The sequence below is a fragment of the Wyeomyia smithii genome, chromosome 3, assembly GCF_029784165.1.
Source record: "Wyeomyia smithii strain HCP4-BCI-WySm-NY-G18 chromosome 3, ASM2978416v1, whole genome shotgun sequence".
Classification (NCBI taxonomy): Eukaryota; Metazoa; Arthropoda; class Insecta; order Diptera; family Culicidae; genus Wyeomyia; species Wyeomyia smithii.
Window position 1 is genome coordinate 225,614,106 of NC_073696.1, and position 19,399 is coordinate 225,633,504.

The 19,399-nt window shown below is 38.8% G+C and overlaps 1 protein-coding gene across 5 annotated transcripts in view; it reads left to right on the forward strand.

Annotated features, from left to right (window-relative positions):
- LOC129727508 (connectin-like) overlaps window positions 1-19,399 on the forward strand; it is a 507,752-nt gene that overhangs the window by 445,313 nt on the left and 43,040 nt on the right. For 4 of the 5 annotated variants that reach the window (XR_008728548.1, XR_008728547.1, XR_008728549.1 and 1 more), the window contains one exon: window positions 2,028-2,616. Coding sequence is in view for 1 of the 5 variants with exons in the window: in XM_055685393.1 (XP_055541368.1) it covers window positions 2,028-2,605 (578 nt within the window). In the remaining 4 variants the exon portion in view is untranslated. Of the gene's footprint in view, window positions 1-2,027; window positions 10,140-19,399 lie in introns of those variants that run through there. The other variant, XM_055685393.1, reaches the window with a different exon arrangement.

Sequence of the window (19,399 nt, forward strand, 5' to 3'; positions counted from 1 at the left end):
TCGGTTGAAAGTTAAGTTGTATTCCACCTAGCTGAGATCTTTTAGTGACAAATTGAAGATATTTTTGAGTATGAAAAGAAAACGAAATATTTTATATTGAGTTGATATCAAAATATTTGGAATTTCACATCAAACCCCTTTAGGCATTTAACAAGGCATTTATTTGACAGTCATATAACCTAAAAAAAATTTATAAATATATACTCCTAGTCATTTGGGACCATTTTCCAAACTATGTAACAAAAAACACGTGTTTCTGTTAACTTGACTTGAACTTTGCAATTAGTTTTCTACAGTTTCTTAAACAATATAAATTTGACTGACGTTTTTGGAAAGCCTTGAAAAGAAACGTTAATTTTGAAATACTGTTTACCGATGACACGGGATGATTTTACTTCTCTTGTTATTCTCCGCCAAGCACGCACCGCAAGCAAGCAAACAAGGCATAATGATTATACACACAAGCTATCGGCACTCCATCATCTATTAGCGATGGCCAAACGAAAATAAAGCGACGCGACAGATCCGGACATGTTCAGCAATGCTGTGCAGTGCTGCGGTCTGCCGGTTGATCCGTCTTCTGTGGGACGTTGCGATCGAATCAACCTAGCTGCGCTAAAACCAGTTGCTGCTCTGCTAGCTGCAGGTCGAGCAAGTTTCTAGTAAGAGTCAACCGTCTATTCGCAGCAATAATCAGTTATGCAATGCACACTAAATTTCTGCATGTTAGCTTTTACACATGACTACTGAAAGCTGAAATTCCGGTAGTGTGGCGTGTTCACTAGAGCGAGTAAAACAGCAACAACAAATGTGTTTTGAAATCAAATTGTTTCTATACTTTGACGTATGCTGTGCTTGAGAAGAAAACCTTGTTTCAGCACTGATTGATCGAAACATGCGTTCAACAAAGTTATAAATTTTTCAATAGTGCAATAGTTATCATCACAAAATCACCATCGGAATGAAGAAAACCCGTTGAAAACTGACTGAGTTTTAAGCATTTGAAAATAGACAATATTCGTGACCATCTCGATGTATTCGGTTTTCAATTTGTAGTCCTTAAAATGTTGCCGTAAGACGTCAATCTACATCAAAAAGTAAAAAACAATATCGCACGCTAGCCTGGGGGCAAATGCGGTCTCGATCAACTAGATTAGTTGAGAGAATTCGTTATCGATATTGTTTTCGGCACATTTTGCATGTTGTAAGATAAGTACAACGATACACCGTGCCCCAGTGCTGAGTCGAGAAAATTTCCAGCTCGAAAAGTTCCTCGACCTGATCGGGAATCGAACCCGATATCACAACCGTGTGGGAGAGCTAGCCGACCGACATCGCTAACCACAGAACCACGGGGACCACATGAAAAAGTGTCATATTAATAGAAGGTCAAATTTCGAATTGGCTTCGCCTTGTTTTCCAGGTAACTAGAAAATCTCAGTTGTCGTAGTAGGTGTTAGAATTAAATTGTCTGCAATCTTACATGCAAATCGTTCACATCGTATTTCTTTTGGAAAGGCATTGCATTCGTACACGAGTGTCAACACTATTGCTATACTTTGATGCATGATGCAATAATCAGAAGCAAGTGGTACGAACAATATGTTGTTATATAATTTAGATTAAGGAACACAATATATATGAAAGCACCAACATGTTCTGCCTACGTAAATTTCATAGTCATTTGAATGAATAAGTGCAAATGTATATTCTTCTTGGAGACTGATGGCGACTGAATTCCATGCGTTTTTTTTTAACAGAAATGGAGAAGCAGAATGCAAATGGAAGCAGAATGGAAAATGTTTCGCTCAATTTTCTATCGTCAGAAGTAGAAGAATCTAATATAGTTTCATTACCTCTTTTCGTCTCTTTCCAACTGATGAATAAATTCAAATATTAGCGGAAGTAAAAATGGATCTACCACAATTACAAAAATCCGGATAAACTTTTCAAATCTAGCAATGTCACCGATTTTTTTTTTATAAAACCAAATAAACTAATTATCTAACTTTCTTTATCCTTTCCAGACAACAAATTCATCTGCGACTGCCGGCTGCTGTGGCTTTTCGACCTCAAAAACGCCACCAAGAACGACGAATTGCGCTACACACTGCAGCAGATCGAATGCCTGTACGAGCTGAAGGACAAACGTGGCTCCTTTCCGGTCTCACTCCAGAACCGACTGAATGATTATTCCCGACCGCACGATATTCTCGGCTATGAAGACAGCTCCGATTACGACGATCCACAGCGGCACGGTTACGGGTTGATGCACCGGAGTAACCCTCGGCAGCCATTGATGCCGATCAACGGTGAACCGGTACCCGATCAGTACGATCGAAGTTCGAATCCGGCTTCGAAGCCAGTCAACGGAAAGCAACTACTGGCGTTGATGAAGCTACGAAAGGAGGATCTTCTACCGTGTGCCAAAGAACCGGACGAACCGACCGAGCTGCCCCTGTCGAGGGAATCCATTGGCATCGATATGGGCTGGCGATCGTCGGCCGGTGTTGAAGGATCCGGCACCGAAAGGAGGCGCATCAGCAGCGGGCTGCTGTCGGCAGTCCTTATTCTGCTTGTCCTGCTGGGTGTGATCCAGTGTTAGCTTCATGCTTCGTAAGTTAGACAAAAGTGACAGCGGAAGTGAAGTAGATAATGCTTACTATTAAATTTCAAACTGGTAGATCTAAGCAAAACTATACGCGTTGTACGTACCTTTAGACAAACGACTGTCCTACTGTACTATGGTTTCCGTATAGGGGTGGTGAACCTTTTTTGTAGATTTTTCAACATGACAGGTTACTAGCATTGCAGCTTTTGTAAACAAAAATTCAGTTGATGTCTACTGTAAGGCTTCGTTTAGGTGCACGAATATTATCTGTTCCCTTAGAAAGTTCTTCGTGTGTTTCAAACTCCCAAAAAAGAACAAACATCCGAACCAGATTAGAGTTTCTTTGCATTTATTCATAGTTGAAAGTTAACGTGCCACACAGTCCCGGATCAGTATGAGAATATGTGCCATTGCAGTCGGACTTCTTCTACAAAAAATACGGCTTATAAAGACGAACATCCGGGTTATCATAGATTCACCTGGATTTTGCACTGAAACAGATCTAATCTAAGTTTAAGAGATATGCTAAAGATGTACAATAATATCGGACAGTTTTTCTTTCCATTCACTAGATAAAATTAAATCGAATTTAATATGAAAAGCGTAAAATTTATTGGTGGTAAATTTAAAACTAAATATCCTAGACTAGTGAAATCAAAGCTTGTACATAGTAATTTTGATGTGAAACTTCGTCTAAAAAGTGCAAGAGCTGTAAATTTTACCCAATCCTAACCTGCTTTCCTTTCCAAGATTAAAAAAAGTACGATTTTTATTTTATTTTATTATGAACCGCTCGTCATCATTGTCACCCACATTTTCTTTGTCTACGATGAAGCAGCCTTCCACGGTTCTGGAAGAAGTGAGCGGATAAAACACGAAACCGTTACGTTAAAGTGGTTCCGTGGTGAAAACTACTGTCGAACGAAAAAAAAATTGAAGATAAGAGTGTTTGAAGCGTAGCAGAAAAAACCGAAAACTTGCAGCAAGTTGCAACGTTCGGTTGCAGGAGGCAAACAAAAAAATTTTCATCCTAGTGGAATTATCGGAATGAATGGCTACTAAATTTGGGCGAACTGCTGCCGTTCTTTTGGCAGAGAAAAAAAAACAGAACAAAAGAACAAATTACGGGTGGTGGAATTGTTACGAGTGTAAGGATTCGCGCTGTTGTTGAGAAAGTCGAACTGCGTCGGCTGGTGTGAAAGGAAATGACCTGCAGCTTTCGAGCTTTTCCGGGTAGTAATCATATGAGAAACACGTTCCCCGCAAGCCCGGTCTGCAGAAGTACAGTGCGCCTCCATCGTTTTGAAGATGAAGGGAACGCGTGGTAGCTAATTAATTGTTCAAATATCAGAATCGATTTTCAAGTCAGATGCATATAACTTCCACAAAAAACTTATGTACGCGTCATCCAGCAAGTTCAACCAGGCAGGAAATTAAAATAAAACCGAGCAGACCAGTAAAAAAGCATTCTACTGCATTTACTCCGCACTTTTATGGAATCTGTCAGTGGATCGAAGGGATGCACAACGAAGCATAAGAAGGGGAAAATCCTAAGTCCATTTCATCGCCCATCCAGTTTCTTCTTGGTATAACAATACCCGCAGCTGCGCTGGTATGAATCTGGCGGCAGCGCAAGGGGAAATGCTAGAGTGTACTCACGGATAGGGTTTGCAATCCCGGGAACGATTTCCCGAGAATTGCCTTTTCCCGGGATTCCCGGATCCCGGGAATAGGAATATTGATTCCCGGGATCCCGGGATTCCCGAGCTTCTCGGAAAATTTTTCATACAATATTGCAATAAAACTAAATATCGTATCAAAACACTAAACTTACGTCGTAGAAGTGTAAAGCAGCTTCATAGTGTGCATTATACGAAGCAAATATTTCCTTGAAACGACGATCAATATGTGCTTGCCGTGTAATATCAAATTATTTGCTTAATTTATTTGTCAAAAACATATGCTGTCTTATTCAGTAAACGATAAATTAAGAAATATTTTCTTCGTCTCATGTCTTTTTTTGCTAGTGAGTTTACTACTAAGCGGATAGTTGCTTGATTTTTTCTTTGTTTATTGACAAAAAAATTTGAAGCCTGTAAAGTGATAAAAAAAAATTGAAACCCGTAAATCAATGTGACCAGAAATAAATAAATTAATAAAAATCAGTCAGTGCACAATGGTCCAGAAACCGAATTTAGGGAGAAATTTGGGTCTAGAGCTCTATAGCAATGTTTTAGAGATAAACTTTCTTCTAAAAAGTTGTTACATATGATAATGCGCTTATTGAAAAATTATCAAAAATTAGGGTGACCAAAATTTTCGAAGCAATCAACTATCTAACTTTTTTATCTTTGAAGATAGAAGAAAAACTTGTTCTACAATGTTATAGCTTCAATAATTTTAAGTAACTTTGTAGAAAAAAGTTTTTTTTCTATCTTTGAAAACAACCGATTTATATTGAAAAAACACATTTCGCACTCTAACTTCTTTATTTCAAGTTTCAACTTTAAACTGCCTTTGAACGACTTTCAAAGCTTTTTAATAGAAGCAATTTACAATTCTGATATCGTCAATATATCTATTCTACTCAAAGTTATTGATGTTTTTCATCAAAAAACATGCGTTTTTCATTTGTATGTCATTCATTTTGGAGCAAACATAAAAAAATATCTCTTGATTTCATTTTGAAGGGCATACTTGACTCTATAAATCGAGGAACTTTTAGAGATATGTTATTTTTTAAATTTGAGTAAATTCAATTTAAAAACAAGACGAAAATTTCAATAATTTTATACATTATGCATATAAAAGCATCCAGATTTATGTTTTGGTATTTATTCTTATAACTAGACGTCATTACCTTTAATTTGACCCAAAAAGATCGAAATTCGATCAACTGGTTCAAAAGTTATGAATTTTTTTTAAATTAAATACATCGAACATAGTCGTTTTTATGGTCACCCTATTTCGAAGTTGGTCACGCAAAGTGCTTCAATTGTGCTCAAAATCGCAGGAATGCATCTATGTTGAAAATAATCAAACCCGTATTGTTTCGTTGGGTTGTTAAGGGGACCAGCTTCGAAATAGGGTGACCGTAAAAAACGTCTGTGTTCGATGTATTTTATTTAAAAAAATTCATAACTTTTGAACCAGTTGATCGATTTTCGATCTTTTTGGGTCAAATTAAAGGTAATTACGTCTAGTTATAAGAAAAAATACCAAAACATAAATCTAGATGCTTTTATATGCATAATGTATGAAATTATTGAAATTTTTGTCTTGTTTTTAAATTGAATTTACTCAAATTTAAAAAATAACATATCTCTAAAAGTTCCTCGATTTATAGAGTCAAGTATGCCCTTCAAAATGAAACCAAGAGATATTTTTTTTATGTTTGCCCCAAAATGAATGACTTACAAATGAAAAACGCATGTTTTTTGATGAAAAACATCAATAACTTTGAGTAGAATAGAGATATTTACGATATCAGAATTGCAAATTGTTTCTCTTAAAAAGCTTCAAAAGTCGTTCAAAGGCAGATTAAGGGTTAAACTTGAAATAAAGAAGTTAGAGCGCAAAATGTGGTTTTTCAATTTAAATCGGTTGTTTTCAAAGATAGAAAAAAAATCTTTTTTTTACAAAGTTACTTAAAATTATTGTAGCAATAACATTGTAGAACAAGTTTTTCTTCTATCTTCAAAGATAAAAAAGTTAGATAGTTGATTGCTTCGAAAATTTTAGTCACCCTAATTTTTGATAATTTTTCAATAAGCGCATTATCATATGTAACAACTTTGTAAAAGAAAGTTTTTCTCTAAAACATTGCTATAGAGCTCTAGACCCAAATTTCCCCCTAAATTTGGTTTCTGGACCATTGTGCAGTGTAACTTGGGACGTGGCCGCGATTTCACGTTAATTACGAAGACATTCAAATGCTCTAAAATCTGGCTGCCAAACTCTCAGCTTTATCTTCAACAAAACAAAAAGTATTGGACTCTTCAGTTTCTAATGAAGTGTAGCAAGAGCTGGAATCGGTGTTTTAGAAGTATTTTAGAAATCAGACACCAGCGGTGATTCAGCGATCTTAAGCAAAGTTTTACAGAAGGGAACTACATTATTTGGGCCTAACGAAAAATTGTCAGCGGAACTGAGGCGATTGATAGACGATTGTTCATGAATTTCTGGAGTGAACTTGAATAAATTTTGTTCTTCAATTAATAATTAATTTGTAAACGATTGTTTGAAACTTTTTATCAATAAACTTTATTTGAAATCTCATTTTTGCTAAGGATTTTTTCCCTTCCCGGTTCCCGGGAATTCCCGGGAAATGAGATTTTTCATTCCCGTTTCCCGGGAAATCTATTCTCGGGAATATTGCAAACCCTACTCACGGATACGGATAGTGGGATTTTCCACACATCGTCAGGGATGGTGCGAGTTTCCGATGCACTTTGGCCGAACCGTTAGCTCAGAAATGGAAGTGCAGCAATAAAACTGCGGTCGCAATAAAACTCCTGCAGGCTTAGCTTTCCGAACTTCCATTAAAACTGTCGTTACCTTAGCGATAACGTCAATAATCGGATTTTCCTGAGTGACACTGCTTACTTGGTAATTTTTTCTGCAAACTAAAATTACGGAGGTCACGACTGAATCGGGTTAAAGTCAATCATCAGCCAATCAGTCTGACTAGAAAGGTCTGAAACTGTAATTAAAGTTGAACTGTTTACATTTCTCATTCCGCTGATGTCGCCAAAGTCTCGCTTCATTACTGAATAGCGTATCTAGAGGAAGAAACTTCGCCCACACTTTAGCACGTCGTTGACGTTAAAGTGTTCATTCTGGAAATTGCTGCCAAATTAGGCATTTGTGATTCCAGACCCCCCGTCGATGGCGTAAAATATTGGCACACGCCTGAAAAGCATGCTGTAACCGCATAACTTAAATCTTTCACTGCCATCACCTTGCGAAGGTGGTGAATTGGCGGCGAATGGTTGTATGTAATTATACAATACTGAGAAAAGAGCCAGAGTTTGCCAAAATATTTTGCACAGATCGTGACACACAGCTGCCAGCTTTGAAAACTTCGAAAAGATGCTATTTTCGTATTGGGAAACAGTTTTGAACTAAGCTCGCTTGAATTGTATTGTTCAAGTCTAATTATAAATTGAAATTAGTTCCAAAGCATTAACCCAATCATAATACTAATTATAGGGGGTCCTAGCGAGACAAAAAAATCCATAGTAAACAAAATAAATTTCACTTCGTTGCGGCGGTAATTTTTCCATTTTAATTATTCATTTCGTCCTTTGAAGCTTATCAAAATCGATTCAACTAGCTGTGGCAGGATGTTATTTTGCATTTCCATACAAATCAACTCGCCGAAAAAGCAGCACCGCAGTCGGATTATGCATTAAATCTAAAAAATGTCTTAACAGGCTGTTTGAGATACAACGATTCTATTCATGATTACATACTCACACGCACACTTGTTGATGCAGCTGCCATCCATTGTTGAGCTGCGAGCTCGGATATGATGAACAGGTAATGAAATTTGCGAAATGTTTTTTGAAGTAGAATACTTCTCTCAGGAAGTTCGGCTACATAGGGATGTGAAATGAAAATCTAAAACCGAAAAAAGTGAAAAATATGTCCAATTTCAAATGCTAATAAATCGGTTAGTATTAGATGGATTTCCTTCGTTCTTGCAGCAATAGATTGGAAAATCTTCTAAGATTCTTCCCAAAATAAGATAATTGTAATTTTATTATTCACACTATTGTACTATTCAAAATAGTCAAACCTTGTCAAAACGAAAAATTCGCATCTGATTGGTCGTTATATGATTGCTTCCCAAGCACGGTCGACAGAATCATATACCTTGCAATTGAAAACATGCTATTTGGCCTATATAAGAGCCTGTTTCAGCCGGAGCCGCTCATAATAGTTCTAGACAGCGACAACAGCAGTCGTCCTTCCTTAGCAACAGCACTAGCCCTGTGGTTGGTCATCACGTCTCAGGAGCAGCGCGGTTTTTCTCAGCGTGTGTCGCCAGACAGCCATCATTCCCCCCGTGTTGGGGCAGCATGAAGATTACCATCAGGAAATCCAATTATGGAAATCAAAATGCCTCTTTGAAGGCAAATAAACAAGTCATTGAAAGTTAATAATTTTTGACAACGCAAGCAAGCATTCTGGGTTGCATCCTAACAATTTAAATTGGTCGCACCCGTCTAATTTACTGAATGTGGAATAGCTTCCACAGTGCATGTTGTCCGTGTATCTTAATTCCCTCAATGTTAGGGCAGCTCAAAGGTTGTAATTAGCAACCGATTTTGAACCGCAACATGCTTTTTTCAAGGCAAATAAAAAAATAATTGAAGGTTAATAATTTTCTGGCATCAACACAAGCAGACATTCTGTGCGGGATGCAATCAAATTCTGTTGTAGTTGTCTAATTTTCACTTTATTTAGTAAACCCCCCACTGTAGGGGCAGCGCAAAGGCTGCGATCAGCATAACCGACATTGAATAATTAACTGCCCTGTTAGTACGCATTCACAAAAGCAGTTAGTTCGACTATGCAGAGCTAATATGAAGTCGATTCAATCAATCAGCATAAACAGAATTTCGTCGTCTCCCAGCTGCCAAGTTGCAACATGATGCAACACGCAACAGCGAGCAAACGAAATCGCTTGATGTTACAAACCGCAATAAGATACGGGTTGAAACCGTTGCGTGTGTGAGAGCACCATCGGTGTTTATTCGCTGGATACACTATCTACTGAACGCAATAATCTGCTTACATGCGACATGGGGACGGGAACATTTTCTTCAACCAAGCTGCACAACACGACACAAAACATGTTATTTTGTTGCTTCAATGAGAGTGCTATCGGCCCGGCTCGACAAGAAACCATTTTGGGGCATCCGTGCTACGAAACTGGGGAAAAACTTTAGAAACTGAAAAAAGAGGTGGAGCTTATCAAATGATCGCTCTGAACCAGAATGAAGTCACACATATTTTTCAAGTTATATCATTCCACCACGTACGTAAAATAATTCATTCCTATTTTCATCCCTATATAAGAGCCTGTTTTAGTCGAAGCCGCTCATAGAAGTTCTGAACAGCGACGACAGCAGTCCTCCCTCAGCAGCAGCGGGAGCGAGCAGTGGGTACCATCGATAGCGGATAGCGGCCACAACTGTGGCATGGCTGCGAATAAGCGTAGCAGTTTAAGCGGATCTCACCATCGATAGCAGCAGGGCCAGCAGATGCAGGTACAGCGGATACCAATGGCGGCCACAACTGTGGCATGGCTACGGATAGCGTTGCAGGTGCTCAGCAGTTGGGCCAGCGTATAGCGGCCACAACTGTGGCATGGCTATGCATAGCGTAGCTGTTGCAGCGGGTATATCAGCATCGATAGTAGCAGGGTCAGCTGATGCAACGACACTCCCTTCACTAAAATGCTGTTTCAGTGTGGTAGCGGGAAGCATCAGCAGCAGGCTTGCATGAAGTGAATACATCAGCCAGCAACTTTCTCTAAGGCCTCTGCCATAGTAGACGCGAAAAGCGGCGCGAACCGATTCGCTCGGCCGTAGGTTGATGTACAGCTCTACTGATGGCTGTACATTAACCTACAGCTGAGCGAATCGGTTTGCGTCGCTTTTCGCGTCTATTATGGCAGAGGCCTAATGGAAAAGTTGTATCAGTTTGTTCAGAAGAATATTACTGTCGGTAATATTACAGAGATGCGATTGCGTAAATCCGATTTTGAATTGAACAATTGTTCTTTTGAGAACAAATAACACACTTATTTGAAGAGTTAATAGCTTTTGGTACCAATAGCAGTATAGTGACAGCCTCAGCGGTAGATGCAGTTGCAGCCGGTACTTCCCTGAGGCCGATGTGAAGGTAAATGGGAGCAGCACGGCGAAACAATTCGGGTTATGCTTAGACGCGCGTCATTTTTCGTTGTTGATATTCCCCACATGAAACGACGCGCTTTCGTATGATAGCGGTGGTATTAGCGGTAGATGCATTTGCCAACACTTCCTCCAGTAAAGCCGTGTCTAGTTTTCAATGTGAAAACACCTTTCTCATTGTGTTGACCGTGCGCCTTAGTCCTCACTATCAAGGTAACACAGAGATGTAAGATAAACACTACATCCTATGACAAATTGAACAATTGTTCTTATAAGGACAACAAATGAATTAATGAAGATTTAATTTTAAATTAGAATACTTCTCTCAGGAAGTTCGGCTACATAGGGATGTAAAATGCAAATCTAAAACTGAAAAAGTGAGAAAAATATCAAATGCTAATAAATCGGTTAGTTTTCGATGGATTTCCTTCGTTTTTGCAGCAATCGATTAGAAAATCTTCTAAGATTCCTACCAAATGCATGAAATTGCAATTTTATCATTCGAACTATTGTACTATTGAAAACTCTTAAGCCTTGTCAAAACACAAAATTCGACCTTTGATTGGTCGTTATACCGCGCTTTCCCAAGCACGGTCGGCAGAGTTATGGACCTAGTAAATTGGGAATGCATCATTTGGCCTATATAAAAGCTTCATCAGATAATAAACAAACATTTCAACGGATATTAAATTGAACAACTGAAATTAGAAGAACACAAATGATTATTTGAAGAGTTAATATTTTCTCGTTTTGCGCTATAATCCAAAGTTAATTACCTTCATCTACATGCATACTCTGACTATTATTACGTGTTTGCGTCGCTTATGGTTTGGCTGCGGTCATGCAGAACGCAAATAACGGCGCGATGCGATTCGGCAAGACGAAATCTGTTGAAATGTATAGCTCTACTTCGCCTTAAAAAGAGCTGTACATTTCACCACGGTGAGGCGAATCGCATCGCGCCGGCATTCGCGTTCTGCATAACCGTAGCCTTTGTTCCGTTCCCGTTTAATGATGTCGTATTAAATGTGCATATTACAATTCGGCAGCACTTCAACTTCTCATTTGCACAAAATTTAAAAATATCCAATGAACTTCATTCAAAATATCAGACAAAAAGAAATTACAATACTGCCAATGAACAGGCAGGTTATCTTTCTTGTAAAAGTATTCTACTTCAACCTTGCGGTCGTGGCTTTGCATACAACCTTCTTGTGATTTTTTTAAGGCTACGCAAAATGAATTTTCTGGAGAGATGATATATAATTAATTGCTATATGACTTGGGAAATTCGAATAATAGTGCTGATTTTAACAATACCTCTCTGAATTTCACTTGACAAAATTAGTCACTTGTAAAATTACTGGTTGGAAGACGTAGTTCAGTTTTTTTGTTGTGAATTATAACAGACGCGCTATTACAATAAAATAAACCAAGATAGTCCAAGCGAAAAAATACTGCATTTGATAGTCCTACAAGATTTACAAACGAGCGTTTGTGGTTGCGTCTCATTCAATTTTTTTTTTTCTTGGATGCAAGAATTAAACGAAGGCAAGCAAACAATGTCTACAATAATAATGAAGCTAAAAACATTGTTGCTTCACATTATTTCTTCGAATAACTCTTGATTCTATTTGATTCCTTAGCATGTTCAAAAAATTTGGTTCATAATGCTGTGAGCTTTCTATTAATATTCGAAGATAATCACTCACGACTGTTTGTAGGTACTTTTTACTTGGAAAACATTGACAACTTTCGTTACTCGTGCAAACAGAGTAGACTTATGGAGCAAATATTGAGTGAAAATTTACATAACACTGAGGGAAATGCAATACCACGTGTAATCGAATTAAAGCGGAGCGTAACGATTCTGGACTATGGATAGAAAAAGTGTATTTCGCAATTTGATTTATAAAAAGTTCTACAATGCTACACTTTGAAATTTTAATTGTCAACGAAATTACTGGTGTAAAAGTTGCATCATCTTGCAACTCTATTAGATTTTCAATCGTTTCTAACATCATAAAGATTTCATCATTTTTGAAATCGTTAGCAAAACATTAATTATGTGAGTATTGAGAGAGGATACTCATGATAAAGGAATGCTTTCTTGTTACAACAATTTATGAAACACACAACCTTCAAGGATTCGGCTCATAGTGTGGGGAATTAATTATCTGGGGTCACTATACTGCGAAAAATTGCATTTTTAATCAAAAATTTTAATGTTGTTTTATTTATATCTTGAAAACTGATATATCCAGGAATGAGATTATAGATAATTTTTGAAAAAACAAGTAATTTATATATTCCTTGACAGAGTTTTTTTTTTCAAAAATCATCTATAATCTCATTCCTAAGATCAGTTTCAGTCGAAAACTTTGCCAGATAGTTTTTTGTGCATTTAAAACCTAATTTGCATTCTTCAAGCAAATGCAGCCAATTCCATTTAACACTTGAGAGTTTTGTCGTGTTTTTCGGGAAATTTCGCACAAGAAACATCTTTAACTTTTTAACACTGAATAAAAAAGTTTCCATATTTGATATTTTAGTGCAACGTAAAAAAAAACAACAAAACTTCCGACGACGCGGCGACACAACACAAAACCGAATTTAACCATTTTAGATTTTAAAGTAACGTCTGTAGTCGATTGTTGGACTTTTTATTTCTCATATGTATACTTACATTGAACTCAAAGAACTTTACATCGACATCGAAGAAAGATTTGGTCTTTTGTTCGTTCCAAACGTAAAGAAGATGAATTACCAGTTTTGATGTTTTTTGTCCAAATGCAAGCTATTTGCAAAGTACTTTGAAGCAGCTTTTTTGTATGCAGTTGCTGCGACAAATCAGATCGATGCTGCATAACGTATACTCCTTCTCTGAGAGCTGGATGAGCTGGGGTTCTCGGCTATGCTTTGGAGATGGTTTCGATCATATCTGACTGACAGAGTTGTATATGTATGGTATTGGGTCGTCCCATTCTGAGCCATTTACTACTTCTTCTGGAGTGCCGCAAGAAAGCTATCTGGGTCCACTTTTGTTGTCGCTCTTCATCAACAATGTTACGGCTATTATTACTGCAAGGTACACAGCTCCTCTTTGCGAATGATGTGAAAATTTTCATGACTATAGCCTACCTTGATCATTGCCGGGAGCTACCAAAGTGAAGGTATGGTGATCGAAGCAACTGAAATCTCCTTACCCTGTGCGTAGATAAATGTAACGTCATCACCTTCAGCAGAAAGCTACAATCAATCAGCTTTCCAGACAGCTTGTCCAGCGCGTGTGCCAAGTTAGAAACATCTTGGAGTAATTTTGGATAGTCAACTTTAATCCCGGACACATAACGAGGATATCATTTCAAGAGACAACAGGCTCTTGTTGCTTGGTGTCCATCCAACAATATTTGGATCGACCGCATAGAAGCCGCCCAGGTAAGATTGGTGCGAACCTGCTTCCCTATGAGCACCGCTGCACGTAATTAGGGACGTTGGAAAGGAAGAGATAAAACGCACAAGTCATTTTTGTTGCGAAGGTCCTGACCAACAAAACTGGTTCGCCTACTATTCCTGCGGAATTGAGCGTGTATGCTCCGGAAAGGAATCAGCGATCAGGCTCATGTCAGTAAAATTCAACGAGGCTGCAGTTCTGTTTGACTTCAATAAACCCATCAACATGTTTCTGCGTCGCCTGAATATATTTGTTTTTTTTTTTTTTGTAAACTTTAGTATTAGTCATTGTCAGATGAAATATCAAATATAACATAACATAAATATATTAAAATGTATTCATCTTTTTCAAGTTGTTCGGAAACTGGTGTTCACCATTTTGAATTCCAAAATGCCTCCTGGAGTCAATTTCCGAACTCATTACTCAGATTCCGTAAATGCCCATATTATTTTGTACTCGGATTCCGTAAATGGCCATAGTGTTTGGTCATTTTATGTTATTTTCTATGTACTGCAAGTTCAATGAAACCCTGAATTTAAAAATTGCAACCAGGGCAGATTTCAGGTATCTCGTTCTCATTCCGTAAAACACATCAGGTAGTATTTGATTGATACCGCCTAGTCTCTGAGCGAATACAGAAATACTAATATTTCAGTTTTGGGTTGAATTCTGACATATCAGACTGTTTTCCAGGCGTCTGGGGTCGTGTTTGGCCTTTGAACATTACCCTAATCCCATCCTGGGTAGTATTTGGGCTTGTATATCCACGTTCGGAAGAGGGCTCTGCATTTTCAAATAGTAGAACAGTTTGCATTATAAATTCAGAATGGTAGAAGGTAGGTAGAAGTGTAACTAGTTTTTGAACCGATTACTACAAGAAATAAAGGAAATCCAAATAAAACTAACTCAGGCTTTTGAAATTTTCGTGACGCTCCCTATGTTCAGATTCTAGTTTAGCACCCTTTCTCAAGATGATACATTAAGACATAATTCTACGACAAAGAACAGAAAGTAGAGTTATGACCGCTTCGAATAACAATAAGAGAAAGAGCAACATCATCATATATGAATATATGAGAAAAAGTAGTAATTAGAATAGAAAGTTGTCTAGTCGTATGTGCTTCATATGCAACATCCGCAGCGCGCGTTAATTTCCAATCTGCCTTCTGAAGCAAGAGATAGGCAGTTTATTTTTATTCTGAAGACTGATCAATATAAAACAGCGGTTCTCAACCTTTTTATGTCCGCGTACCCCTTGACGATATTTTTCATATAGATTGTACCCCCTGGCTTGGTATGTTCTCGCAGAGTGGGAGAGTGTAGCGGAAGATCATGTTGTGCTAGTCTATCTCAGGCAAGCTTAGAAGAATGACTGGAGAGCGACACTATACTGACGACTTTTCTCTCTTTTCACTCTAACAGCCTCATGCATGAGCTGTTCATGAGAGCTCACATACAGCTACAGCTTACACAAGGCAAAGAAACTGTCTTGTGTTGCGTACGACAGCTCATTCTTGCGCATGTATTTTGTTCGTTCGGACATGACAGCCTAGTTTGCTCAGTGTGACAGTCTGCTGATCGGCTGCGGCTGTCATCGACTCGCATTTTTTCGTTTCTTCTTTCTTCACTGGCCGGTGGCATATTGAATACAAAGCAAACCGTTTCCATTGTTGATATTGTTCCCCACGTAAAAAAACATTCTTTGCACCATCTCTCTTTCATTCTTTCATCGGCCTTACTGTCGTGAATCATAATCACCTGACATCCGGCTCGGATTCGTGTTGAAGGATGTCGGAAGATTATAGGCTGTCATTTTCGACAGCTTGGAAATACCAACAGACATAAGAAGATGAAAAATAACAGCCCGTATGGAGTTGCATGTGTGCTGTCGTCAGTTGCTGTCGGACTGTTTACCGAATGTGTGGGGAGCAGAGAGAGCTGTGCAATACAATGAGAGCCGGATCCGTTGAAAATTTGCTGTCATTGTTTTGCAGTTATTTTCATAACACTGTAGAAATGTACGAATATAAGTGTACCGCTGCAATCATAGAGAGACCTACGGCGCTCTGCTCCACATACAGTTTTTATCACGTTCTAACAGCAGATTTAGAAATTGTTCAAGAAGAAAGGGTTGCTTCTAACCTTTCGAAAAACTTTTACCTTCAAGACATCAAATTAATCAAAGTGCATGGAAGCAAACATAAATTGACCTATTGTGACGGGAAGACTCTGTTAATTTTTCTTTTGATGTAGATAAATGTATGATGTAGATAAAGAGAATATCAGAGGGAATGGTTGGTGTCTATTCATGTTGTCTGTGCTACGAATACTCGCATGTGATTGGTTCTTGTTTGCGTAAATTTGCCCTTGGCACTTTTTATTATTTTTCAGCGCAGAGCAATCAAACAATAGTAATAACTAGCATATTGAAAAACTGTTCTACATTTTATCTATCCAATAACATATTGGTTATTGATATCCATCATTTGGTTATGCTGTTATTATCGTTTGAAATCTGACGCAACATTTGCCAGTATAGAAAACAAAAACGTAGTCCCACGTCAAAAACATTCGTGTATGGGTAACTAGACGGCAACGTTATAGTCGCATTATATTTTATCTGTCGGCTGTCTTTATTTTTTTTTCGGCTGTCTTTATTTTTTTTTCTCTGTATGCCTGAAAGGCACTGGGTACTGAAATGCCACTGCGACATTCTTGCTGATTGTCTTTTGTAGCGGGCCCCGATTGCTGTGCACAGATTACGGATTGCTCGTACTCATTGATGGAGTAGAACTGTTTTGTTGTAAGCCTGTACCCCAATTAGGTACAACATAGTTGATGAAACTAATTACCTGTTTGGGATTAGAGCTCCACACTTGGTATGGAGTTAAAAGGTAGCTTCCTAAGAAGTTGTACCTAGAGGAATCAAGAGCTTCGCAAGAGCAAAGCAAATGCTCTGAACTCTCTGGTTCAGATTCGCAGAATCGGCAGGTGTCGTTCAACACTACGCCGATATTCTTTAAATGATAAAAAGCGGGACAGTGTCCGGCGAGGAGTCCCGTGATTATCCGTAGTTCATTACGATTTAGACTAAGTAACTTTCTGTCGGTTGCAGGGTTCGGATAGATAAACTGTTTGGCTTGTCTACAACCCTGTACCTGTTGCTATCGGGATGCTATTTCTAGCCTTTCCCAAGTTAGTAGTTCGCTTTTGATAGCGGAATTGGACGTACCCAGAAACGGCTCGGGGCCAATAAGCCGCTGAGCTGATCCCTGTCTTACTAGGTAGTTAGCGTGTTCATTACCCTCGATTCCGCAATGTCCGGGCACCCAAAACAGAAAAATTGAGTTCTGCCGGGAGAGTTCCCGTAGAGTTTCAAAGCATTCCCAAACAAGTTTGGAAGCGCATTTGACGGACTTATGAGCTTGTAGTGCTGCTTGACTGTCCGAGAATATACCGATTTTCGCATGTCTGTAGTTGCGTTTCAGACATATTTTTGCGCAGATATATATGGCATATACCTCTGCTTGATCCCCGTGGCTCTGTGGTTAGCGATGTCGGTCGGCTAGCTCTCCCACACGGTTGTGATATCGGGTTCGATTCCCGATCGAGTCGAGGATCTTTTCGAGCTGGAAATTTTCTCGACTCAGCACTGGGGCACGGTGTATCGTTGTACTTATCCTACACATGCAAAATGTGCCAAAAAAACAATATCGATAACGAATCCTCTCAACTAATCTAGTTGATCGAGACCACTATTAGCCCCAAGGCTAAGCGTGCGATATTGTTTACCTCTGCTTGAAAAACGGTAGGCCATTTGCCCAGGGAAAATGTTTCCCTGATACCGGGTCCGTATATACCGGATCCCGTTGAGGATCCCATTTTCGAGCCATCCGTATAAAAACTGACGATGCCAGGTGGAAGATTAGGCCCTTCATTGTTCCACATAGAGCGGTTTGTTTCAATCACTCTATATGGAATATCCATGTTGGTCCTGTCGACCATCCAGTCGGAGACTGTGGTTAATAGCGGAGTTATTTTGAACTCCCTAAGTATGCGAAGGTGGCCGATTTGGTCCCCTTCAAGTATAGTTTTCCTCCTTTGCAACCTTAGAGCGCCAAGCTCTGCTTCCTTTTTCACATGAAGATGTAGAGGTAGTAGGCAAAGCATAGCTTCCATGGCTGCAGTTGGAGTTGTTCGCATAGCGCTGGTAACCGAAAGACATGCAAGTCTTTGAACTTTTTTGAGTTTGGCTTGCGCAGTCACTTCGTTCACCTTAGGCCACCACACTAGGGCTTGGTCGGGTAATGGTCTTATAAGATCAGAGTGCCAAGTCTGGTTTCAGTCCCCAGGTCTTAACGAACAGAGTTCTGCAGGCCCAGATCGCCGAGAACGCTTTCTTAGCGGCATGATCCAGTTGTGCAGACCATCAGTTTCTTATCCAGAATAATTCCGAGGTATTTGACTTCATTGCTGAAGCCCAGTCTGACCCCATTCAGTGTTGGAGGAGTGATGGAGATCTTCCTTCGTCGACTGAATGGAATTAGGACTGTTTTTAAGGGGTTTATGCTTAGACCCTCCTGTAAACACCATGACATGGTGGTATTCAGAGCCGTTTGCATTCGGCTCAGAGTTGCGTCATCTTTACCTCTGACGATGAGGACGATGTCATCGGCGTATCCAATGACCTCGTAACCAAGCTGTGAAAGCTTGTTGAGAAGTGCGTCGACAACTAGTGACCATAACAATGCCAATACCACTAATGTCATAGAGGGACGCTCTCGGATGTCATAAAAAAACTTTCATCGCTTAGTACTATTAGACTATTAAAGCGGTGATGAAATTGAAACTAATGACCTTAGCAAGTATCGATTAGGAACATGGTAATTGTAGTTGTCCATTGTTTGGCTCACTGTGTCGTGTGTTGATGAATGAGAGCTCCTCGTTGTCCTACGTCAATAATGCGGTTGTGTGTCAGATATAACCTTCCATTTTTTTTCAATCGAAATGAAAGCTTTATCATTCCTTCTCCAAACCAAATGCTGTTTGTCGAATATAAGAGAAATAGATCATTAAATAGATCAAGAATTGCTCAAAATACAACTTTTTAAATAACGTTCGACCCCTAGGTTCCCCAGAGGTCCATCCCACTAAACAAAATGGTTTTCTCATTTTTTCACTACTTTCAATCATTTAGACACATAAATATATTGTATTTAAATACTTCGCGTCACCAGAAAGGTGTTTTTCTTTGCGAGAATTGCAATTGCTCATTTGAAATTCTGCTCTACTCTTTTAATGGAATCTGTCTCACGTGATTCTGCTTCTCATGATTCTTCTTTTTGTGATTTTCGTTCTGTCAGAAAGGCTAAAAAAATTCATTAAAACATAATATAAACCTAAATTAAT